Consider the following 26,644-nt stretch of genomic DNA (forward strand, 5'->3'; position numbering starts at 1 on the left):
GTTAAGATGATTTATTTATCTCTTGATTTGTAAAAATTTGAGTTGAAGCAGGAAAAATCATTTATTTAATTTTATTCTGACAGATTTCATGTTGTAATAACATCTGCTCCCCTTTTTTTCTCTTGACTATCTTGTAGCATCCATTTGGTGGCAGTTTTAAGTGGTTGTAAGTCTCTGTCGGATGCTCAGACACATCTTTTGTGTGTGACTGTATCTTCCTAAACTGCACAAGCTTACTAAAAGCTGCTCCAGACATCCAGACCACTGTGTTGGTTAACACTGGGGATTAAAGACAGCTCTTTATAGCCCTCTGGATTATTTCCCCTGTCAGTGTATATACTCTGACTCTGCAGCATGCATGCTGAAGTTTCTTCTGTACATTTCACTAATTTATGCAATAAACAAAGCATATTTCTGCGTCATAAATTCACAGTTAACTCTCTGGAGCATCACTGAGCTTTGTTATGCATGCTTCCTCTGCCCGGTGTGTTAGTTGCTCCTTCAGTTTAGTTTTCAGTCATTGAAACACATCTGGCGTCTGTCTTATTTAATTTGATTTAACACAGCAACATCAAATGCAAGCAATTACATGACTGTAACCCATGAGAGAAGGTAAGGGAGCGGTAGAAACATTATGTAAGAGATGAAGAATCTGGTTTATTTAAATGTACCCCTTTCTGACCTCAACACTAGCTGCAGTTTGGAGTGCAGCCCCTGGTTATTTATTCATGCATTTTCTTTTTATTTATTCCAAGTATGCACATGAAACTAAAAATCTGGTTTTGCAGTTAATCATATAAATTCCCAAGATCTTTAAAAAAAAACAAAAAAAAACATGACCTGTTGTTCCTCGATAGAAATCTTGGATAAATAAATAAATAAACAACAACAATAACAATAACAATAACAATAATAATAATAATAATAATAATAATAATAATAATAATAATAATAATAATAATAATAATAATAATAATAATAATAATAATTGGAGCCTACAACGTAACGTCCCCGTTTATTCACGTTGCCCAATAATCACCAGCTATAGAAATGTGGTTGGCCCGCCCCTGGTGGCTCTTTTGTGAATCCGCGTTCATCTGGAAACCACTCTTCCAGCTTTTGGCATCAGAGTGGCGCACAACGACCTGCACAGCTAAACGAGGAGCGCGCCTTTGAAGATGTTTGATAGCCAAGCCACAATTTCTGGTAAGAGAGGCGCTCTTTCATTATTTAATTTTCCTCTGCACATTTAGACTCAGCTGAAATACCCGTGTGTTTGTTTTAGAGTCGAATCTGGTTGTGCTTTGTCGAGGCAGAACATGGTCTTTTGATATCGTATTAGACTGGTTTAGTTTTTACAATATTTAGGATCGAGTCGACGGATAAGACTTGGATGCCTATTGGGGCGTTGGACATGGATCACTGCGCACCAGAGTCCGCTAAAATGATTATTATTGTTGCATTTTATTACAAGCATTTCGTTTTTTTCACACATATGTGATGCCTTATCCTGCAAATGTGAGATATATAGAGAAGAAGTGCACAAATAGCGTTGTTCTAGACGCGCATCTTTTCATCCTCAACTTTTTATGGCCGCGATGCTGCCATTTGATACCGATTTCCTACAGGGCAAGTTGTGAATGCAAAGCAAGCGAGATGTTAGCGGTTTATACAGTGGGAAGCCTTAAATATCCCCACACAGCTCTGAGTTGTAGTAGTTATGAAAGCATGGGCTTCGTCAGGTCGTGACAGAGGAATAGAATCTGTCATCTGACTTCACCTTGTGAGCTCCCCCGGAAAAAAAATAAATAATAAAAAAATAAAAACAGTGTGTTTGGCTTTGTGCTGTCGCCGTGGTTCTGGATATTTTCAGGGAACACCTCCAGCTTAACAGCAGCTCATATTTGCTTCGCGGGATTTTCCAGCAGAAGGGAAACAGATGCGCCGTAATATCAACAGACGATTACTCATGCAACATTGCGCAAAATAAAATATGCACCCCCTCAGCTTGGACGCACTAAGGGGGCTTCAACCATCCTCTCCGTCCTGCTCAGACGAGCAGGTTGTGGTTGTGGCACACACACACACACACACACACACACACTAATGAGCGGGCAGCTTCCTGTTCAGCACCGCAGACAGAGACACAAACCGGCTTGTCCACACCCACCTCTGGTTCACGTTACCACTGCCCTTCCTCTTCAAACGTATCAAAAAGGTGCGCCCACGCCTTTCACTTTTAGTGCAGGTTGGCTTACCGTCGCCCAGGAGGCACTAGAGTGCTTATTGAAGGTAATCTACAGAGAAAGCCGCTATAAACAGCAGAGTACCGATGTGTTGTTTGTTGAAGCTCAGGTGCAGAACTCAGTGTTCCACTTTCTGTGGGAACTGTCTGAAATAGCTTCAATCACAAAGACATTTCAAGGCCCTAATCATCATTATTTTGGAGAGTGACTCCAAAACGTTTTAACAGATGCTCCTTTGAGAGGAATTTGTGGAATAAGTCATTCAGGAACCCAAACCAAAAGTCAAACACAATTAGTTGTGATTAGTCCAAATTAAATATGGAGCAACCAGCATGACTGAGAAGGGAATGCTAGAATATGTCTGATTAATCCTCTGATTATCTCCACTACGTGTGGTTAAAACTCATCAGCAGATGTCTGGAATCCTGTTACGTGTTGGCTGCTTTGTGGACCAAAGCTTCCACAGCAGTGACTGGTTTGAATGGAACATCATAAAAAAAACTAAACAAATGTAAACATGCTACATGACAGAGCCTGCGTTGGTGTGTAAACATAATGGCTGATAGCTCCTGTTTGTCTTTGTGATGTGCTGCATGTGAAGGACGCTGTCATCTTGAAGCGAATCTGCACTGGTTGATGGATTTGGGTGGAAAGCAGGACAGAGAGGGTTGGTAGGGGAGAACAGTCGAAGACGCGAGTCTGTAAGAGAAAGAAAGCCAGAGTGAGGTGGAGAGAACATGCCTGCTGGCTTCCTGTCTGGACACATTACATTGTCAAAGGCTGTTATTCCACCAGCGTACGATAAGTAAATGGTTCTCCTTGTTCTTTGCTGTCAGCTTGGATATTTGTTGCTGTTTTGGTCACTTTTCTTACTACCTGAAGGCTGAAACTGCACCTACAGTAGGTTAGTGTGAAAAAGCAGCATAAATACTACCTGTTGGATCATCTCTGTTACAGAGCCGGATAAAGCCACTAGCAGGCCTTTGGGCAAAAATATAAACCCCTCCTTACCCATTCTGCACCCAAAATTCAACATATATTTATGTTTTCTTTCTTTTCCCCACAAATTCCCACAGGTACATACTGTATACCCATGCATTATCATTTGAACATTTTTAGCAGTATAATCAGTATAAAAAATATATAGACACAAACATTTTTATAAACATATTTATTTATTTTATATGTAAAAAATGGTAGATGAACAAGCAGAGCTGTGTATAATTATGTCAGTGAAAAGGCTGATGTAAAAAAAATTATATTTTACGTATCGTCCTCTTCATTGCTTTTTTTATTGCTGGGACTGAGTCAGCAGCTTTTTTTTGGGGGGGGGGGGCTGCCTAAATTAATAGACAATAAACAATATGAGTGTGCACCTTCTGAGTAATTTATATGCCTCCTATGTACATTGTAATGAACAATTTATCACACTTACCAGTCTGCAAAATGCCCTCATATTTAATTTTGACTTGTTGCCAGGTCCCATTTTGTTTAATTATGGTCACTCTGTATAAACGTCATTTGATAGCAGTAGAAGAGAAACCACAGCTGCCGCTCCACAAATATTAGATGGTTATGACAAAAGAGAAGTGAGAGGAAAGTAGGTATCTCTTTACAATAGGGTGCACAAAATCCAAAGTAGTTAAAAATTTAATTTAAGAGTTACTCCATAACTGTTTAATCAATGCTTTCTTAAATAATACACAACTGGCCAGATATATTTTCTGAAACGTCACTGTTATTGTGCACTACAAACAGTAATAAATAAATACTGAGGGGTCTTTGAAGCAACATTTAAAGTTATTAGATAAATGTTTAAATACTGTTGTTTTGTCACCTTGAAGGGACAAATAAATGGTGAATCATCCTGTGAAGTTACTGAATTTTCAGCATTTACTTCATGTCACATAGCAACAAGTCTTCCTTTAATTCCACTAAATTCTGGATCATCTTCATTGAAAATAACTGCAGTTAGTTGTAATCTAGACAGTAATGATCATTACTTCTGTTTTATCTTAAGTGTGTGTATTATTTGGGAAATATCACAGTGATGAAGACTAGAAAAGAGGAAAATGAAGAACCAAATCACACATTAGAATAGTATCCTCCATGAGAATCTAAAATTTAAAAAAGCATTGTAATAAAAAGTTGTTTTTTTTTGGAAAACAGTGATGGATCATTGTGCTACTCAGTCTTAAATAGAACTATATTATGCATAAAAACAATAATTGCTGTAATGCTTAAAGTCAATAATGATTAAATTGTTGCTAACTTAGTTTTATGTTGTTCACCAGCTGGAGGTACTTTATGATGCTCTCATGAGGAAAGTAATAAGTAAGATGGTAAACTTACCATTAGTTATGTTTTTTGTTTGTTAGGATTTCTGTTTGTTCTCTATTTTTATCATTATCTTTAAAATCCTCTTTCAGGAATAACTGTACAATATTTTCACCTTGCTTCAGTTCCCGGATGATTCCTTGCATGTTTCTGGTCATTAATTATTAATTGTTTAAAAGAAGGGGAACAAATGAGGAGCTCACAGTGCTGATGCCCCAAACTCAGAGCCTTCACAGTATGTGTGTCTCATTAGGTGTAAAATTCACAGCATGTTTCTTCTTCCTTCAAGAATGAGTAAATGTTGTGAGGTAGCTCTCAAGGCTCTGCTGAAGGTTGCCGATGTCAACCAAACTGGAATGTGATGTCTAAAGTAATAGATGTTGACAGTGAAGGGGTCATCGTAACGCTTGGCTCTCATATGGATGCCTGTCGGCCATCAGCACAAGTCTGTAGTGTAAACACGTAGCCTTGCTGCTTCCAAAGTTAACTAACTACAAATACAAGAAGCATAATAACTCTCCAAAGAACATTGAGTCTCTTTTGTCTTTCATGGACACAAGTATTGTATTTCCATTTTAGGAGGAGTTATGCAGGCCAGTGGAGATTTCTGGAAAACACTGATTCAAGTCACGTGTCCTTACAGAAATGACTGGGGGTAAAGAAAGAACAGAAGCATCTGGAGATTCACACCTTTAAATAAAAACTCCACCTTTGATGCCTTTTCCATTTTTGATGAAATTGTGTTTTAGGGTTTATGTAACCTGTTACCATCAGATTTTTTTAAGTACTCAACTTAAAATTTCAGAGTAAACCTGGAGCTTTCCAGACAGATGGTTCAAAATTCAGTCTTAAATGTTTGATAAACTTGGATTACATGTGGACATTTCGGTCCGATCAGTAGAATAAACTATTGTCCCATCAGGTCTCATTAAAAGCAGAAAGCAGAGCTTCTCAGCAAACATTTTAAAAACATGCAGGAGTATGCCTTATCACCGATGCGATTCAATGCACTTAATTGGCCACATATGAAAATCTGTCTTGGATTCAAGTGTTGTTACAATAGCTGCTTTACCAACATCAGTAAATAGACAGCACGACAGTGAAATACTGTACTGTATCCATGGTTTCAGGAAAAGTTAAATGGCATCACGTTATTGCGACTGATTTGTTAGACAGAATCAGCTTTACTGCTTGCTGTGAAAATCTTGTTTGTTTTATCTTACAGACTGAGTGACCAGCCTGCTTTCCAGTCGCCACCATGATAGCCACAGGTGGCCTCCTGCGCATGAACCGGCGCCAGGATTCACTCCGGTCCAAAAATAGGGCAGAAAACAAGCGGAAGCGGAAATCCAAGAAAAAGAAGAAGAATGATGTGGTGGTGGTGAAAGGGAAGCTTAATCTCTGCTCGCCGGCTGGTATGGTGGCTGCTGTTGGGGTCATAGTTCTCATGGTTGGGATTTCCATGGCTGTGCTGGGCTACTGGCCAAGCCAGAACCAGCAGGAGTACCAGGAGCGTCGGAGAACTGGAGCATTCCACAACAGCAGGATGAGCTACTCCAGAAGTCCACCTGCTTCCTCTAACCTGACCCACGATAAGCCTCCCTCCAGCCAAACTAACGTATTCAACCAGAGCCAATCTAACAGCAGTATCGCTGACCCCTCCCCCAACTGTGGCTTCCTCTGTGACTTCCTGGATAATTACTTGTACTCAGACAATCTGAAAGTCTTCGGACCACTGGTGATGGGAATCGGCATATTTCTGTTCATCTGTGCCAATGCTGTCCTCCATGAAAACCGAGACAAGAAAACCAAAATCATTAACCTGAGAGATATATACTCCACAGTGATAGATCTACACAGCATACGGTCGAAAGAGTACTCACCTCTTAATGGCATGGTGAACTACACCCAAGCAAGGAGTGCAGAGGGCCCGTCAGCATCATTCCCAGCAAGCGGGATGCTTACTCGCAGCTCCTGGCCCTCAACAGGACTCAATATGAAGGGGGAGCTAGATGCCGATGAAGTATTCAGGCGCTCATCGTTGGCCAGCAGGCCACGTAGCTGGTCCAGAGATGTCCAAACTTTCACAGACACTGTCTACAGCATCTACAAAGACTACAGCAATAGTAGTGAGCAGGCCCCCCAGCCTCGGCAGTGGGAAACCACCTCCATCGTCACTTCTTCTGTGAATGCTTTTACCCTTCCTGTGATCAAACTTAACAACTGTGAGGTGGAAGAGTCAGAGAGAGCTGAGGCAGAAGAGCGCTCAGAGGAAGAGGTTGTTATTGAGGCTGCTGCTGGCAACATGAGTGAGGAGGGACAGGCCAGCAGCAGTCACAATGATGAGGTGGTTAAGCAGGGGGAAGCAGTGGTTGTGGACTCCCCACCTCCGCATCAGAGCCATGAGGACATAACCACAGAGACAGTTAATCAACAGGGGGTGCCGCAGGCTCAGCCTCATCCACACTGGACCCAGCTGTTTCCTCCAGCACCTGTTGCCACGGCAATGGGCTCACATATGTCACTCAATTCCCTTACGGATCAGCCGAGGCTTGCACGCCGCTGCAGCCTGTCTGTGTCTGGGGGTCGTCAAGGTGACAGAGCCAGGCGTTTCAGCTGCCCCCGTCTGGAGCGCTCCAACAGCAAGGGCTACATCAAACTGACTGATCTGGGGGGCGAGTCTTTCGAAGCCCCTGATACATACACTTGTTTGGTGGCCACAGAACAGGAAGTAGCAGTGGACACAGCAGCAGACGACGCAGGAGCTCAGGGAGAGGACAGTCTGGTGACACCCAGAACCTCTGGAGAATCTTAGACTTTTCTTTTTGAGCTGATGAGCCTCTTTAAGCTCTTTGATGTCTTGTTCTTTTCTCCGTACCTTCTAAAACTGGTGATGGATAACTGGTCATGAAAGAGTGAGGAGTGAAGGACTATTGAAACATAGCCATGAACACTCAAGAGCAACGCTCTGTAGAAATAAACCACATCCACTGCTTGACATTCAGATGTAATTTTTCTATTTTTTCAAAGTAGCAAGAGCAATACTGAAGACTTAAAAGAAGTTTTAGTAAAAGATTTGTAAAAAAAAAAAAAAAAAACAGAAAAAGAAACAAAAGAAAATCTGGTCGGGTGACTTTTAACTTTTCTTTTGTACAATAGTAGGGCAAACATTGTAGCTTGTAGATTTGCCTGTCACTGAGAACTGCTGTCTAAAATGTTGTACTGTAGCATTGAGATATGCCACAGAAAACTAAATAGCCTAGATCTGTTTCTCTGCATTGTCCTGTGAGTACCACGTGAATAGGTGAACTGAACAGAATCTCAGGTAGACATTTGGTTTAGGATCAAGACCTTAAGGACAGAGGTCTTCCCTATGTGCACACTTGTTAAGATGAAACATACATGGTTGAATAAATCTGACTGTAACACCACTGTTGGGTCAGACAAGTGTCCTCGTTTGATCGTACACTCTCTGCAGTGAATCGAGAACGGGTTGTTCGTTTCAAATAGTTCAAATTACATTAAGAAAAATAATAAAAAGGTGGAAAACTGATGCAAGTTGGATTGTGACTGAAGTGACAATTGTGTGAATGGTATAGATTTTGTAGTCCTGAGCTGTAGTGGCAGTTCTCATTACTGGGAACTGCACTGGTATTGACGTTGCATTATGTGAGTGGACTGAACTGAAGCCAATGCACTAAAATATATGGTGGCATTTACAACAGTCCTCTTGTCTTCTGCATTAAAAAGGAGTGGAGATGTATATGCTGATTTAGCTGGGAAGCAAAATAAAGAGATAAAAATCTGTTAGTAAATGACTTGGCCAAAGTGATTTACTAAGAGAGAACTGAAAAGCTCTGTCTAACATACTTCTTTATACAGTATAAATAGTATAAATTAAATATATATAAATATATAAATTTATTTGATGAACTGAAAAACATTAAATGATGCCAATGCATACCCCAATCACTTGTGCAGGGACCAAAACTGTAGCTGAATGGCCCTTCAGCCCCCCAGACACACAGACACATTTCCGTATAACTGACTGACTTGCACATCTGTGAAGGCACTATTAAGACTGAATACCATATAGAGAGCTTTTGGAGCAGCACATGCTGCAATCAAAATGTCAAGTCACATCCTGCAGGTACCACAAAAGCATAGCTCTGCGGTAAAATATATATATATATATATATATATATATATATATATATAAATGGATGCTGAAGTGGCCAGCCGTAGAACAGACTTGCCACCAATGTCTGATGCATTATGGAACAAACTATCTGGCAAATGAGAACTGCTGGGCAACTGAAATCCTACTGTGTATCAAGCAAGAGCAGAAGATCATTTAACTAAAATGCACAGCAGCTGGTTTTGTCAGTTCCCAAACACTTCGAGAGTGTTGTTACTAGCAGAGGTGATGCAACAAATCTATGTCCCAGCACTTCTACAACATGTTGATGCCATTATCTCCAAAGATCTAAGTTTTAGTTTGGTTTGCATTTCAGATTTCGTCTCGCTATTTGGGATTGAGAGGAACCCCAATTAGAATAGAGTAGGGCTATTCAATTCGGTCCTACGAGGGCCGCAATCCAGCAGGTTTTCCATGTATCCCTGCTTCAACACACCTGACTCAAATTAATTAGTCATTGTTCAGAACTTGATTGGCTGTTAGATCCATTTAATTTGAGTCAGGTGTGTTGAAGCAGGGATACATGGAAAACCTGCTGGATTGCGGCCCTCGTAGGACCGAATTGAGTAGCCCTGGAATAGAGTTTTTATTCATATATGTATATATTTTTTTATTATATATCATATTATATTTGATGTAGATTTTACCATTTACCATTTACCATGATGTAGATAATAATACAATTTTGAATAAAAAAAAAGTCTCTTCTGAAACCACCAAATGGCATTGTAAGTGTCCACACTTGTGTACAACTAAATTTGGTGTAATAATAAGGATAACCAAAATGGTGATGTCTTCATATCAGGACACCCCTCTCAGGAGGATAAAAATGAAAATATGGCAAATGTGGCATTTAGCTCAGTGGGTAGAGCAGACACCCCACATATGGAGGCTGCAGGTCTTTGACACTGCTGGCCCAGCTTTAAACCTAGCCTGGAGTCCCCCTACCACCACCTTTCTTTAACCTCTTTTCCTTTCTGGCTTCTGCCCAATAAAGGCCACTGCAGCCACAAAAATCTTTAAAGATATAATAACAATGATTAAAAATAAAAAAAAGTTGCAACATTTAAAAAGTTAATTTAGTATAAAAAGTTTACATGATTTGCATAAACAGCTGTATTCCTATTCTTACCTTTATTTTTGTTCTTATCTTTATTCTTATTCTCATTCTTATTAATAGTAGTAATTCTTATGTTTAATTTTACATGGCATCCCAGTGTTTTAGGAGTTGCATTGTACTTTAGCCATCATTGAAAGTACTTTCCAAAAATCACCAAAAACATTTTCTCAAAATATGTTTCACAGATCAACACAATTTGACACACAATTTAAAATACTTAAGTTAAATACGTGTGATTTTTTTTTTTAATACTTTTTCATACAACATTAAAACAATATCTTTTCAGTTGGAGTAGTTTTATGTTAATGTTGCTAATACTGAGTCAAAATATCCTCCAGTTGTTTCTGACTTACTTTCCTCAGCTGGATGTGATGCAGCTTTGTCTAACGTGGCCACCTAGTGGTCATGTGACATGCAGATCATTATCAAACATCCAGGCTATCAGCAGGTGGCGCTGGGTCAACATCATGGTGTATGGAGGAGAGCTGTGGGTTTTTTTTTTTTTTTCTTTTTTTTCCTCCAGGCAGGAGAGGCGGGGTTATTCTCGCTCCGTCTCCGGGCAGGTTTACCAAAGTAGGCGCTTACAGGTGTCCGATCCTTTGCGTCGGGACGAGCCCCGCGTCGGAATTCCCAAACCTTCCGTCAAGGCAGCTTGGTGACAGCTCGTGTTTTTGGAAAATTTGTGTCTCTCTTCTGAAAACTCAGGTAAAGTTTTCATATATGTGCTGTTTCAGCTGACACATACAAAAAAGGGGTAATGAATTAAGTTGTTTTGAACACTTTTGACAGCATTGGAATATTAACATCTTCAAAGTGTAACAGTCAGGATATTAGACAACAGCTACACACTCAGTAATGTTCTGTTTAATTATTTATTTGTCTTTCCGTTGCAATCACCGGGCATTCAACCTCTATGTGACCTGCTTCTTTCCTGGTGACACGGAATGTGAAATGGTGAGTACAAGTTAAAGAAAACATAAAGTCAGACAGTATTTTAGGCTGTGTTTAGTACTAGTTTGTGACTGAGTTTTCCCTTAAACAAATGTAAACAAAGGCAAGTTTATTTGTATAGCAAAATTCAATGACAGGTTGATTCAAAGTGCTGTACAGAGCCATTGAAACATAAGAAAATAAGAAGCATAATTTAAAATAAAATTAAAAACAAGGGAGAAAGGGAACCGAATGTAATGTCAGGGCAACACATTCATTCTGACTGCTGAACTTCCCCAATATGGTGTTAAATCTGGTTTAGCTGCTGTTTAAAAGAGATATGGTTTTGATGTTTTAAAAAAAAAAAAAAAAAAAAAAACACCAAACAAATCCCTGAACTGTTCAGATTGCTCCACGAAACTTTGAAGTCTTTTCAAATGTGCTGATTGTGCTCTGTTATGTCCATAAGCCTTTATCAGCTGTTTCTCCTTTGGAGGTTTCTTAACTCTCGTCTTCCCATAACTGCTGAGAAAGCACATCTTGTGTTCTTTGACACACAGCAGACATTGATACACTCTTACCCAAACACTTGATATAAAAAAAAACCTAAGCTGGGCACAGACAGACTGTTCGGAAATAGGAAGTTGTCACAGCGTGCATTTGCTTTGAAATTCTCCTTTATTTAAATAGAAATGTGAATGAGAAACAGCTGTGTGTTGAAATCATCACATTCATTTTGTGATATTTTTACTCTTTATATGGCTGTATTTTAAGTTTTTTTTTAAATATTTACAGAACATAGTATTTTATGGTGAAACGTGACCTTTTTTCACAGTCAATTACTTTATGAGGTTGAATGATGAAGGTGAACATACAGGACCAGGAAGATAAGGCTGGCCAAAGTCCGTGAGACTTGTCATGTTCTTTGACAAGTGGTGGCGTGTACAGTCCAACACATTTCTGTGCACCGTTGGCAGCAGTTTGCTGAGGCTGACACATTATGTTCACATCAGAAGCTCTGAACGTTGAGCAGACTTTAACCTGCAAGGTTCAAGTGATAAAGTCCAAAAAAAAGTGCTAACGGTATCATGTCAGAGGACTTGTATGTTTCCTGTTAGTCTGGAAGATTTCTGGTCTTGTACAAGTGTGAACTGGCAGCTTTGGACCTTGTCCAGACCTGAATCAGGTTTCATAAACAAAATATGGGTCCAACCAATATAACTGACAACTGTCTGCATGGAGAGTTATAGAGTTTGCATCGGAAGCAGTGGATTTTCAGAGAGAAGAGTGTTTGGTTTCTCCTTGAAACTGTTTCCATTATAGTTGTAATTGTGTCACAAAGCCAAACACTAATAGATTTTAAGGAAAATCTCAAACTTAGCAGACTTGCCCTCTGAAATCGTGACATCTTAAACCAACAATAACTGATTTCTCTAGTTTTGTTTCTAAACTATTACATTAGCATCTCTGAACTTGAATTTACATATGCATCTCCTTGAAGTTATATCTATCTTTATACTCTGTAAATTAAAAATGGAAAGCTGCCTTTTACACACCAGACAGTAATGATTTTCATATATGCTGTAATTGTGCAATACCAGCTGTAACATGAACAGGAGTATTTGAACATTGTGGGTGACCATGCATGGTGCTGGCCTGGTTTTTCCAAGCTTGTCCACTGCAGCACAGGAAAGCTGTAATTATGGGACAACAGCTGGAAATTCCCAAACCCTGCCTTGAAGTAGAAAGCAACATATATCTATACGAGTTACCAGGTATGAAAGAGCTAAGATGGTAGGACTGATTTGTTAATGAGAAATCATCTTTTGAACTCAATATTGGAATATTTTATTTTATTTAACCTTTATTTAACCAGGAAGTCCCACTGAGATTAAAAACCTCTTTTGCAAGGGAGTCCTGGCCAAGAGGCAGCAAAAAGTATCAGTTACAACTAAAATATTAATTACAATTAACAGTTAAAATACTTACAAATCATGAAAACAGTTACAAGTTAAAGAGGCTGTCTCAAGTGCTCTCAGTCTGGATTTAAAGTCATTCAGTGAAATAAGTTCTGTTAATTTCCAGGCTTATTAATTTCCAGAATAAGGTAAGGGTGTCTTTTTTTTTTTTTTTTAGACGTTATTTATTTCTTTTTTTACCTTCTATTCGACACATTTCCACTTCATACAAAGGAACACAAGACATAATTTCGTTTTTGTGGCTCACTGAATGAGTCATTCTCGTCAGACTTTTGTGGCTTTTACAGGATCTGCAGAAAAGGTTTGTCACAGTCGTTTTGATGTGATGCTGCTTCTGATAAAGTCTGTCTCAGACTGTTTTTCTTAGGAATTTACATCAATGCTGTACTGTCAGTTCAGTTCATGATCAATAGCACTTGTATTGTAGTACAGGATGGGATGTTACTTTCCCTGCTGCTCTTTGGTGCTGTGACTCATAGTGCTGTTTGTGACTAAATGAAGCCTATGCAAGAGCCTCACACGTGATTCTGAAACAACTGGTTAAAGGTTAAAAGGAATAGTGTGCTAATCTCTGAAATTATCACAATTTTGTGATAAGAAATTCAAAGGCTGGCTTAAATTTATGTTTGCACACTTTCTTTGGAATGTGCCAAGTGAGTTACTACAATATTCAGACAAACATGATTATATATGTATATATATATATGTATATATATATATATATATACATATATATATATGTTTGTGTGTGTGTGTGTGTGTGTGTGTGTGTATAGCTGGATTTAAGATGTTCAAATTTGCCTTTCTATCTGAACAAGAGATGACACCCATAAGCTAGAATGTGAATGCATGTAGATAGCTGTGCTCATAATTGACTCATTACTTCAGTAATTATGCAAACACATGTGAAACCTTGCTTTTTCTCTCCCATCTAAAATGTGAGAAAGGCTTTGTTTTCTTTTCTAATTTGATTTATAATTTTGCAGACTGCAAACGAAACTATTTACTACTCATTTCTTGCCTTCTTGCCTGTACAGAATTTCACTGTCTGTTGAAGTGTGCTGAACATGTGAATGCTGGTGCTATTGACTTTAGAGACTGGATGAGATAACATATATGACTCAATCTTGTTGAGTGGAGCGATAAGCTTGTTTGGAGGATTGTTATCTTCAAGCACTGGACCACTTGAAAGTAGTACGGGGCTGTCTCAGCCTTATAAAGCTGCCTTTCCTGGGTTGGTGCCTTGACACACCAGGGGTATTTATAGTGAAGAGATGAGGATTGTGTTTGCACTCCTCCTCAGATTATTGAATATTGAGCAGGAACGTTTGCTTCCAACAAAAAACCCTAATGTGCTGCCATCAATTTTCTTCATAGTAAAGTTTAAAACAAGCATGAAGCTTCAGTACCTACACCAATTTTAACCACCTACCTGGACTACCTGGTTCCAGTTGCATAATAAAGTCAGAAACATACTGGTACCAAGCAATGTGCATCAGAACAGCTTCTCCTGTTACGCAGTCTTATAATTGCAGCTGATATTTCAAACATTAGTAAAAATGTCGACACTTTTTGAAAAAGTTATTCTTATTTTTTAGTATTCATTATACTTCCACCCCCTCCATGGAGAAACAGTCCACAGCTGCTTTTCTTCGATGGTGCTTAAGCATTTTTTCTTCCCTGTTATTGTGTATTAGAGCTTTTTCATTTTAAAAGTAAAAGAATGTGAAAAACATTAGAAAAAGTATCCAAAATCTGTCATCAAAAAAGGATGTTGCCTGGTGATACAATCCTCTTTAGTCAAAGAATCACACTTTTATAATGGGTGTTAACATAGGAGTTTTAACTAATGTCTGAAGTGGTAAAAACATTTTTATGGTAAACATTTAATTCAATAATAAAATTATTTTTGGTATGTTAAATATCTGTGTTTCATGGTTTAATTTCAGTTTAATTCCATTACTACTTCCACAGCACTAACATGACATTAATTGGTACCTTCATTGTCTTTTTGAAATATAATCTTGTGTAATCCTATATAAATATAGGATTATGTTCAAGTTAAGTTAATTAACAAATACTAGGTATGATAAACTACCAACTATGTTGGCTGCTCTGCTGCTTTTAAGACATAATATAACATTGATTAACATGTTCCAAGTAGTTAATTAAGAATAGAAAAAAGAGAACTTGCGGTAAATAAAACAGATTTTATCATGTAGCCAGATGCATGTTGACGTGCATGGTGTTGGTGGCTGCAGCGGTGTGTATTTGCCTTAAATCTAGACTCAGCTCCAACATATAATCACACACAGTTATTTCTCTAATTTACCAATCAAATTAGAATAAGACTGACGGTCAGTAAAAATTTGGTATTAGCTAAAACAGCCAGATAGCTTTAGCCAGCTAGCTGTAGTGTAACACAATTGGCTGCTGGTGTGTATGAAATGCAATGTGTTAGTCTGGCATACATTATACAGATAGTTTTACTGATTTGTTTATTGAATCTAGCCAGTTATTTCATGCCTGAGAGTAAAAACAACCAGAAATTGCCTACCAGGAATGTTAATTTCCAAGTCTTAAAATGTGCAGTCCAAGATCAAGACTTAAGGAAAGAGTATAAAACAAATATTCTTTTTTTTATCACTGGTTACTGTAGTAAGCAAATAATATGTATTCTAAATGTGTTTTATAGTTAGTTAGTTAGTTAGTTAGTTAGTTAGTTAGTTAGTTAGTTAGTTAGTTAGTTAGTTAGTTTAAGCTAAGTAGTTGGTGCAGCTAGCCTGACTGACCAAAAGCTAAGTATCTATGCTTATTATAAGCAGTTAGCTTAGCTTTGAAGCAGCCAGTTGGCCTTAACCTGTTCACTATTTAGTACGTCAGCATGGGGATGAGATTATTTTTTTCCTCAGACTTTCATAAATAAATAAATGTGTCTATCAAAATATCAAAGTATTAACAAATAAAGTGGTAGCGTTAGTAATAGCATACACTGATGTTTGACATTTGTGTTTACATGGCAGGTGAATATTTCCTTGTGTATGTGTGTGTGTGTGTGTGTGTGTGTGTGTGTGTGTGTGTGTGTGTGTGTGTGTGCGTGTGTGTGTGTGTGCGTGTGTGTGTGTGTGTGTGTGTAATTAGCCCACAGTGTGATTTTAATTAAGACTATTAACTCCACGTTGCCGCTAAGGTTCTCCCTTCGTTGAAATAGTGATACTGATATCCTCCTCTTCCATTCCGCTTCAGATGTCTCATCTGCAATTCCCTGAAGGCCAAAATCATTAGCCTGCCGTTTTCCAAAGGTTAGAAATCCACACCACATTTATGATTCCTCCAGATAAGATGTGCTTTCTTCATGCATAAAACAAGAAGGGAGTGTCCCTCACCATCTTAATTCCTTTTCACATTAATCTTTGTCACTCTATGTGTACTTGGCTTTACATGACAGGGTAAGAGCATCCAAAATGACTGAGCGCAATGTAGGGGGTTGATTCGCGAGTTGTGGCTCAGTTTGAGTGCCAAAATAAGGCTCTAATTTGCCGTGGATGCCTGCTGACCTGTAGCCTTTTGGGAGGGAAGGTGTTTACAGCTGAGTAGAGCTGGACAGTGGGGGATAATAGCTTTTGCTGTTTAAAGATGAAGTTTAAAGCAGAGTGGGAGTAAAAATCACCTTTAGTTCATGTAGTTCAAAGTGTGATTTCCTGCAGCATTTTTTGCAATTATAATGAAGTCTCAGCTTTCAGTGATACATTTACAGGTTTAATAATGGAGCTCTTTTAGGCTGCAACATCTGCCCTCATACCTTGGCTAGTATAAATGCAGTGGAGATCATCTCAACTCTAGTTTTTTGTTGTAGTGGTTCTGTCAGTCAAAACACAAGACCTTAAATACAGTTGTGATTTTTTTATTATCATCTATTACTAAGGTGCCAGCTGCCTTGTTCTGACCAGAGCACTGGAAATTAGATTGGGCTAATGAGGTTCATAAGATTACAGATTTTAGAGCATTTGCACATGCTCTGACATACTGAGATTTGGTACAGGAAAGGTGCCACATACATACTTTCCATGTTGTTTTTCATAAAGTAAAAAACATTTACATGGGTAAACACACAACCTAATGTATTATAATGTTGCTAATACTTATTAAGATTATGAGGAACATTTCAATAGTTCAGTGTTAGGGTTTCAGGGAGCAGATGAGCAGCACAGGAACTTACTGTCTGTACACAGCAGAAAAAAAGTGAAGACTTAAGCAGCCACATAAGCTGAGTAGAGTCCAGAGATCACATGTTGTCTGTCTTGGGACATATTAATCATTCTGCTGACCAAGCTCTGAAGGATCAAACAAGCCATGGATGTGTACTCAGACATAACTGTAAGCCACTATAAAGAGTAGAAAGTTTGTCTGACACTTTGCAAACATTTCCTTTAAACATCAATAATCTGAAGTTCTATCAGTTTAATTAAAACTTATTTAGATAATTAGTCAATTTGTCAATAGTAATTAAATAGATGATTGTAGTCATCAACATTTTACATTAATAGCAGTAAAATGGAAACTAACAAAGATGATGTGTGTTTTTGCTTGACTTTGACAGGATGAAAATCTTTAGAAATAGAGCAGTGTTGATCATAAATTGTAACTTGTTGATTAACTGCTTTACAAATAACTGTGGTTAATGATTTAATATTGTTTTTGCTCATTTTATGCCTCCATTTGTTTTAGATGAATGGTTTTGGTGAATTTACCACTAACACTGTGGATCAGACAAAAGACCTTTTCCAAGTTACTGAGCGTTTTCAAGCCCAAGACCAACATCAGCCCACAGTGAAAGCCACTAGGAGGATTTTGTGTTTGGCTTTGCAACAAAATCTATGATATTCATGTCAATAAATGTTTGTGTGAGTGCAGTCAGTGGTTAAATCTTTGCAGATTAAGGCAGTCTAAATGGAAAGGAAAGTTAGAATAGTGATTGAAAATTGACATTTTTATGTCTAAGTAGGTAAAAGGAAAATATTTCAACAATTATGCAAAAGAATAATAAATAGCTCCAATGTACTCAGTCTGTTCTTAATAATATGTTGATCCAAAAAGATGAACCAGTTGCCCGGTGAAATAATTATACATTCACCAGCTACTTTGTTGGGTAGCTAGTATCAGGTTAGATCCCTTTCTGCCTTCTGGACGTTTTGATTCCTGGTGGCATAAATTCAACAAGGTGTTGGAAACATTCCTCAGAGGTTTTGCTACATATTGACATGATAGCACACAGTAACACAGCCTTTTTTTTCAGCTGCACATCCATGATGTCAATCTCTTGTTTCACCACATCCCAAAGCTGCTCTGTTGGATTGAAATTTGGTGACTGTGGAGGCCACTGGAGTACAGTGAACTCATTGTCACTCATGTTCAAGAAACCAGTTTAGACTGTTTGAACTTTGCAATGCAGTCCATTATAGCGCATTGTCCTGCTGGAAATAACCATCAGAAGATGGTACACTATGTTCATAAAGGGACATGGTCAGCAACAATACTCAGGTGGGCTGCGGTTTTTAAATTATGCTCAATTGTTACTACAGGGCTTGAAGTATTCAGAAAATATCCCCCCACACCATTACATCACCACTACCAACCCGAATTGTTCATACAATGCAGCATTGACCCAGGCTTGCATGTTATGCATGTTCAGTTCTGACTTTACTATTTGATTATTGCTGAGGAAATCGAGGCTCATCAGACCAGGCAATGTTTTTTCCAGTCTTTTATTCTCCATTTTAGGCGAGCCTGTGCAAATTGAAGCCTCAGATTTCTTTTCTTAGCCAACAGGAGTGGCAACTTGTGTGGTTTTCTGCTATTGTTGCTCATCTGGAGCTACATTCAGTTTATTTATTCTAAAGCAAGGTTCTTAAACAAAACAGTCTTTCTAGAGGAGCTTTACTCTTAAATAATCTTTGTAGTCATGCACCTGAAGTGTGTGACCATATAACCATTTACTGCGAAAGTGTTTAGGAAAGTGGCAGCTGATTAACATCCATGTAAATGGCAGGATGCAGTTTTCTACCAACAGCTGATTGTTATTGTAACAAGACAAAACAATCTTACTTTACCTGTCAGAGTTATGGCTGATTGGTGAGTATGTGCTTTCTCTATAAATACATTATATGCAGTGATGTTTCTCTACAGTCAGTCACACACCAGTGAGCTTTTTAGGAGCAATGAGGAGTTTAACCAAGGATACTTCAGCATGTGAAGGAGTAATGGAACCAACAAGTCAATCCCCTGAACCATGCCTACCCCCCATGTTAACAGCACCTGGTATTCCCAGATGGTCTCCCATCAAAGTAGTAATCAGGCGTGACCCTGCTCAGCTTCTGAGAGCAGCCATGATGTGCTCAGGGTGCCATTTTTATCCATGCAGAATTAACCATTAATAGTCATGGTCAATGTGTTTGTTTGCTTCTAATGGAGCGTTGGGTGATGGAGACAATAGATGGAGGTGTGACAAATCTGCAAGGGTAGGAGTTACTTATAGATCATAATGAAGAAGCAAAAATAAGTCTCTGCATGATTGTTTTCGGCAATCCACAACTAAAATGCATTTTTTTTAATGTTCTTTACTGACAAGCTAAAATAGTATTACCTATGAACATAAGTTCTGAATTATCTGACAAAATCAGGCTTAAAACATTTGTATTTTATTCCACTGTTTAAGCTGAGAGTTTTTCACTGGACAGTTTTGCCTCTTTAGTGTCCAAAATTCGTCTCTTGAGGATTAAATGGAAAAGCCACCGATGTTGTTTTCGCCAAGTTATAAGAGACCATGTTAGATGTCAGCTTCAACATGGAGCAGCCCAAAATATCTTGGGAGTTACCTCCTATCCCCAGATTTGCTGGATTTAATTAGCTGGTTTGTATTTACTTTTGTATATGTTTCCTGAGAGATGTCTTTACATTTAGCTTTAAAGAACAAAAATCAGATGCATGCCTGTCTTGAAACATTCTTTAAAAATGATCCTGTCTTGATTTTTGCTGAAGCCAGTATGTAGTTTTTGAAACTTCCTGTGAAGACCAGCTAATAAATAGCCCTTTATTTGATCTTAGTGTTGTTGACTGGGTTACAGTCACACAATCACCACCCACAGGCCAGACAGGCTCTGATGAGCGGTGTCTGAGATGATCATTTGTGTCACGACAGTACTGCACCAGACTCCTTCTGCTCTATATCTGGATAACTATTGTTGTCTGTTGAGAAAAAAACACATTATTGTCACTTGTTACTGCCATGTCTTTGCAGAAAGCCTCATTGTGGTCATGTACAGGGCAGTATTCTTTGGGATTGTTTGTTGTTACCATAACTTCATTTTCAATCATGAAATGAAAAGAGAAGAAATTCAACAATAAGAGATAGAAGAATTATATTTAAATGGTTACAAGGAACTGAGCTATGAAAGTGTGTACATACAAATCCTCAGACTGTAAATAGTTAATGTAGGAACGTCATTAGAGCTCAGGATGAAAGCTCAGTCAGTTATTATATTGTCTGAGATTGGACAACCTCCCGCAGCTATTATTTCTCCTCCCTGAATCAAGGCTTACTGGCATATTGTGTTACATCTATTGTTAAACTGCTGGAGCTCCAAACATCAAACTCAGTACTGTTTTAAGCACTAAAAGCTACTGTTAAAGCAAGCTAGACTTGTCTGAACTGTAGCTCAATCATTGGAGCTTTTGACATATATGAGCGTAACATGTATCATTATGATATAAAATATTGTTTTATGACTTCTTTAGTTAACAATAATCTGCAGAGCATAAGTGCTGCACTGAGTGAATTATTACACATACCCTCTACAATCCATAAAGTTATTGTCACTGTCAGTATTTAAGGAATTCATACGTCACTGCTGCAGGAAAATGCCCCAAGCTGCAATATTTACAGCTGCATGTTTATATTTGCAATGAGTATTGAGAATGAAAGCGATGAGGTAAAAGTAAAACGAGTGACCAAGCTCCCACAGTAAGGCAGGAGGCAAAACCCACAAATCCACAGAGGGAGCAACCCAGACTCTAATTAAAAAATTAAAAACCAGCTCTTATGTTTGTATTTCTGCACACACACACACACACACACAGAGCGAGAGAGATATATAAGAAGAAGAAGCAGATGTGTATAAGTGCAGCCAGGCTCATGTGCTCACCACCAGCTTCTTTCAATATATCATGGATTATTGTTTCATCTTTTGGGAGAAAGTGATGAAGTGCCCCAGACTGTGCGCAAACAGCCAGGAAGTCTGTAGCAACAGCTCTGATACTCTTCTCATTTCTGTGTTGCAAAACATTGTTCAGATTAAATAAAAACAGTTCAACCACAATAGAGCATTGTGTTTGGTAGCAAGATCTCATTTTCATTACTTTTTCTGGGTGTGAAATGTTTTCATCTGTTGCAGTGCTGCATGGTTTATAAGCTCATCACAGACTTTATGTGTGAAATATTCATTTATGGGGAAATTGTGCAGTGGTACAGTGGAGGATTTTTCCATGTCAGAGGCCATATAAGGGCCATGTATATGTCTTGATGCCCTTACACAATTCTTATTTTTAGTAAGGTGGATATACTTTTCATCTGCTATTCATCGCTGCAACCTGAAAATTTAATAGAGATCTAACTCTTCCAGTCCAGTTGGAATGGCTTTATTTAAGTCTCATTGGAAACACTTAATTCACGAATACCCTTTTACAAACACCAAAGTAAAATTTCCCAGAAGATGTAAAAATAACATTCCTATAGTTCTACAAAGTAAATGAACTGGTATTCATGGGCAGCGATCCAATCAGGATTTTCAGCCAGGCAGTGTGTTTCTAATAGCTCCACCTCTTGGACTGTCCATGCAAAATGATATTATTTTTATTTCCTTATTATTATTTCCTAGCATCAAATGTAGCTGTTACATAAATACAGAAATGTAAAAAGGCACAATATTTGCATTTTAAATATGTTAAAGGTTTTTTGTTTCTTGTGAAATTTTGCTCCAAACAAGCAAAACATTCAGAAAGCAGCAGATCACACTTCTTTAAAAAGCGCAATTTGATTATCGTTGGGCCGACAAGGATTGTTTGATTACATCTTTAAAATATGTGAAATATGTAACTTATTAAAAGAAACAACACAGTATACCTGTAGCTGTTCATTACAGCATGTTTTAAGGGTAATTTGATTTAACAAATTCTAAATATTGAACACATCATGCTCCACTTCACACTAAAAATGAATGTTTTGAACATTTTTTTTCTATTACAGGAGCAGAGTTATCCATGACACCCCAATTAAAAACAGGTGAAATAAAAATGATCCCACAGTGCAAGGTTTCAAGGGTAACTGGATTAGTACAGCTAAATGCAGAACATGCTAAATGCATTTTATTCTCTTTGAAATTGAAACTTTTAAGAAGAACTTGAGGTTCACAAAAGTTTGTAGCTTCATTTATTTTAACACGATAGAGTAAAATCTCGGTGCTTTCTTTTTATCATTCAGTTACTTTATTTAAAAATATATACATGTCAAATAGTGTGTATCTCTATTTATGCAGCCATATTAGGCACCATATTTAGTACCAATATTTCAGTACTGCAGCTAATGACTTGACAAACCTGTCACATTCCACCACTAATTCAGTTTCATTCAGTCACATTTCCTTTAAACAGACGTGACTCGAGCTGTCTTCCCCCCACCACCAGCATCAGACCTCGTGCCATTAATTGCCCTGTTCTGTGCCTGCATATGTATGTGCGCGCTCGAGTGTGTGAATTGCGGGGAGGGGGTGGTGTGCTGCTAAAATAATACCCCCGCTGTCCTGATATCCCACAATTCTACTCTCAGCTGCACGGTGGAGTGTGATAGGCTGGTGGAGAGGGGGAACTGCAGCAGAGTAGCACCGCTGTCAGGAAACAGAAGCCCACTACGAATGCACAGCCTTCTTAAAACGAGGACGGCTCGTCTGGTAATAAACCTTCTCATTTGTCTGCTTTAACGCTAACGTCTTGTTTTCGGAATACATGCTAGCTTCCCGGTTTGTACAACCATCTGTATTCGGTCTCTTAATACCATGTTCTTGATCGTGTGATTGCAGCCGCGGCCGATGACACATGATTAACATAAAAATACTCCTTTACTGTATTTACGCTGGCGGTAAAAAGTGGAGTGGACGTGGCTAGCCGCGTCATGAAACACGGGTCATGAGCTTTTAACCCCTCTGTGGTTTCGCATTATGGCCATTCGGAGCTTATTATAGAGGTTAATGTTGTTTTTAACCGCTTACAGCGGCTGTTGTGCTGTTTCTTAAAGTCAGAGCTTGGTGAATGTCTCAAAGGAGCCAGACCGTTTAAGGTGAGGCAAGCTAACGTGCTCTAGTTTCAAGGCAGAAAGTGGGAAATGGGTAAGATAAAACGTTAAAGATGCTACTCGGAGTTCATAACCACAGCTTTATACATGTGTGCAGGACGGCGCTGACTCACGGTTGCATTTACAGACAGTAAAAAGAATGAAAAGAGTCACATTATGGCAGGTTATAGTTGGGTGTTTTTGATCTGCAGTGCGGTAGGCGTGGTTAGGGGCAGGATGACACGGTCCGGATCCTCTTTTAGCATCCTTAACATCCCCCGTAGTCACAGCATGCAAAGGCTGGGGTCTGACTTGACAATTTAATTAAGATGCACAGTAAGCTGCTGTTGCAGTAGCATCGAGGAGAAGAGACATTGTGGGCCTTATTTGCAAGGTTTCATAGTTCATTCACCTCTGGTGATAGCTTTAGGTTTGTTTTATATGTAGTTGTCTGGAATTATCGGTGAGGATACCAGTAGATGATGTAAGGCAATATATACTTAGGCCTCATGCATTAGGATGCAAATGAGAAAACACTCTGATGAGTGATCAGATAGCTAAAAGTAAATATACAATGCTCATTTCTTTTGAATTACAGGGATTTCTTAAAGAATGAAACTGAAGGCTGTGAAAAGCTTTGGTAATGATGATGGGGATGTTGTGACCTGCTGGTTGGTCTGGATAAAGACCAAAGAAGGAATAAAACAAAAAATACTGGAATTTACTTTAAAGATAAATAAAGATAAATCGTTTCACCGCAAGTTTTGTTGTTGTGTGCTGCCTGTAGACCAAAACAAAGTGTAATGAGCCACATTTCCCTCTACTTCTTCCCCCTCTCGCCTTGTTCACAAACAAAAGTGCAAACATACTGAGCAAAAAAATATCATTTTATGAAATGTCGAAGTAACTTCTAACATTTATGTTGTTGCTTAGTGTCCAGGAAAAGAGCTAGCTTCGAGTCAAATTGTTGCTGTTTTAGCTCTCGCAGTGCTTTCCTCTTTGAAAATACAAGGCCAATGTTTATCAGGGTTCTGTCCCTTTATCTATCTTTTTTTTTAAGCAATGCTGGTTCCTGGTCAATGTTTCATCCAGCTCTCTGCCATTTTGCTTCAAAAATATGCGCTGCCATTGCTCGCTGGCTAAAGCCTTTAATAGGGAGGGAGGACGGAGGGCTCCGAGAGAAGGGAGGAAGCAGCGATTCACATGAACGTACATGAACGCGAGGCCGGACCGGCTGGTAAACACAGACAGTGTGTGACGTCATGCTATACTCCAGTTGTAATAAGTCCTCAAGTTCTTCACCTAGTCATTTTGTAATTCCACCAATCTAGAAATGATTCATTTCTACTTATTGCCCCATTTAAAGACATTTTGAATAAAGGAAGTATAATGTTGTGACTTTATACTTTCCCAGACAAGGGGGTTACATAAGGCCAAATCATCCTGTTTTATGTTTGTAAAGGGTCAGTAAGGATGATTATATTATGTACTTACATTTTACTATAAATTCCACAAGTGCATTACATGCACATGGGTATTACGGTTTTGAGACATATGCTGTTGTTAATTAAATTCAGTATACACGAGTACTTTAAGTAGCAAATTAGGGATTCTCAGTACTAGAGAAACCTTATCAAGGTGACTGAAGGATAATTAACATTAAAATTTATTATATTTTGTAATTATCTTTACATAAAAACAAAGGTTTTGACTAGTGGGTGGGGATAGAAAACATTTCTCAAGACCCTATTTGAAAGAAATGTGTATCTTTGACACCTAATGTCTTATTCTTACACTTATCAAATTGAGCCAATCTAACTAATGTGGGTAAAAACTTTTTAAAAATAATTTTCAATATACATTGACACTTTTTTAAAAGAAATTGGAGTCTGTTGGAAGCAGAGTCTGGAGATCATTGGTGAATCTGCACTTCAAACATATGTTTATGCTCCTTATTCTCAGCCTCATGAGTAGCGCCGTCAATTTACCTGCCATCCCCTGAGCTTTGCTATCGTTTTTTTACTTACATATATTGCACAAGCTGATGAATATTGATATCACAAATTAAATTTTGGACTGCATATCTTGTGCAACAGTTTACAACAATTGTGTAAACTACCCAGTAGTTTCATTTTAACCCTTCATTACTCCTGCCAGCAGACATTATTAGTAGTGAGGTCACAGCTAATTTACAGATTACTTTTGGCTAATCTCATGAACTGCTTAATGCCTTCTGGCCCCTCCCAGCCACAGTGTAGGTTGTTATTAGCTCCTCATCAGGATACAAAGATTTGCTTCTAATCTTTTACATCAAAAACCTTTGTAGAGGTAGTGCAACTCGACTGAGTGCTACTGACTGCAGTGTTCTGCTCATCCCATCACATTGGTGTGGTGTGTTTTTGTGGAAACTATAACCCTGGCCTCAAGCAGCTGCACGTTCATCGTGACGCACAGTGTTATTAGCTTGGCTGACTGTTGAATCCTTGACTGCCTGGCTGCAATAGACAGTAGGCCTAAGAATGTAAACGCAGCAAGGCAAGCTGACAGGATTTATAGCCTCCTCAGCAAAAGTGCTTCTTGTTTGGAGTCACCTTCATGTGACCAGGCTGTCTTCGCCTAAATTGTGCTGTCGAGTATCAGTTCAGCCTTTGAGGCCTCAGACAAAAATGAGCATGTGGTCTGTATGTGAAGCTTCTGGAGTAGCTGCACAATTCAAGAAATCAAATGTGCAAATACTCTGTGGTTTCAGCTGTTGTCAGACTCGTCCAACATCTAAGCAACTGATGCCTTTGATTGCTTCTTTTTTTTTTTTTAAATGTGTGGAAAATGTTGTATTTAATGTAATTTTGTGTTGTTTTGTTGCCTCACTTTCATTTTTACCCTTGTATGGAGGTTTTTTTCTAGATTGTTTTTGCTTCACATTGAGACACAGAGCTGTATTCATACTTGACTTATTGTACACTGTAGCAGGAGAATGTTTGAGCTCAGCCTACTGTGGTAGAAGACAGACCTGGATTGTGTTAATGTACTGAACTAATGGGGGCAGGACTAAACTGTGTCAGGCTGTGAAATATGAATGTTACGCCTGCCCTATAACCACTCTGTCAAATCTGTCAGACTATTGTCCCTTGTCATAATCTACTGAATGAGTTTGATTAAATGTTTGTTCCTGAAATGGTCGTTCAGGTGAAGGCACGGTGAGCTGCACTGCATTGTTGTCACCTCCACAAATTTGCAGTAAGGTGACATGTTTGTTCCACCCTCGTCTTCCTTTCTCATTTTAAACTGTTTAATTATAAAATCCTTAGATGATGATGATGCTGGAAGGCTTTTCTGTCAGTCTTAAAGGTTAATACCTGCCGTTGATTGCCTAAGTCAATAACTTTCTCGATGCTTTAGGTATAAAAATTCATTGTAAACTGTTTGGTTTGCCCACACATGGTCACATATCTG

At 38.5% G+C, this 26,644-nt stretch overlaps 2 protein-coding genes across 12 annotated transcripts in view; both read left to right on the plus strand.

Annotated features, from left to right (window-relative positions):
• The first annotated feature begins 1,094 nt into the window (after nucleotides 1-1,094).
• Nucleotides 1,095-8,734, plus strand: LOC121643875 (transmembrane protein 200C). The gene is made up of 2 exons (XM_041991464.1): nucleotides 1,095-1,206; nucleotides 5,809-8,734. The coding sequence occupies exon 2, from the start codon at nucleotides 5,842-5,844 to the stop codon at nucleotides 7,396-7,398; it is 1,557 nt and encodes a 518-aa protein (XP_041847398.1). The 5' UTR covers nucleotides 1,095-1,206; nucleotides 5,809-5,841; the 3' UTR covers nucleotides 7,399-8,734.
• A 1,743-nt stretch (nucleotides 8,735-10,477) lies between these two features.
• epb41l3b (erythrocyte membrane protein band 4.1-like 3b) overlaps nucleotides 10,478-26,644 on the plus strand; it is a 60,163-nt gene continuing 43,996 nt past the window's right edge. For 3 of the 11 annotated variants that reach the window (XM_041992039.1, XM_041992036.1, XM_041992037.1), the window contains exon 1: nucleotides 22,674-22,811. The gene's annotated coding sequence lies outside the window, so the exon portion shown is untranslated. Of the gene's footprint in view, nucleotides 10,607-22,664; nucleotides 22,812-23,140; nucleotides 23,198-26,644 lie in introns of those variants that run through there. The other 8 variants (XM_041992030.1, XM_041992032.1, XM_041992040.1 and 5 more) reach the window with 6 other exon arrangements.

This window comes from Melanotaenia boesemani, chromosome 8, assembly GCF_017639745.1.
Source record: "Melanotaenia boesemani isolate fMelBoe1 chromosome 8, fMelBoe1.pri, whole genome shotgun sequence".
In the NCBI taxonomy this organism is placed as follows: domain Eukaryota; kingdom Metazoa; phylum Chordata; class Actinopteri; order Atheriniformes; family Melanotaeniidae; genus Melanotaenia; species Melanotaenia boesemani.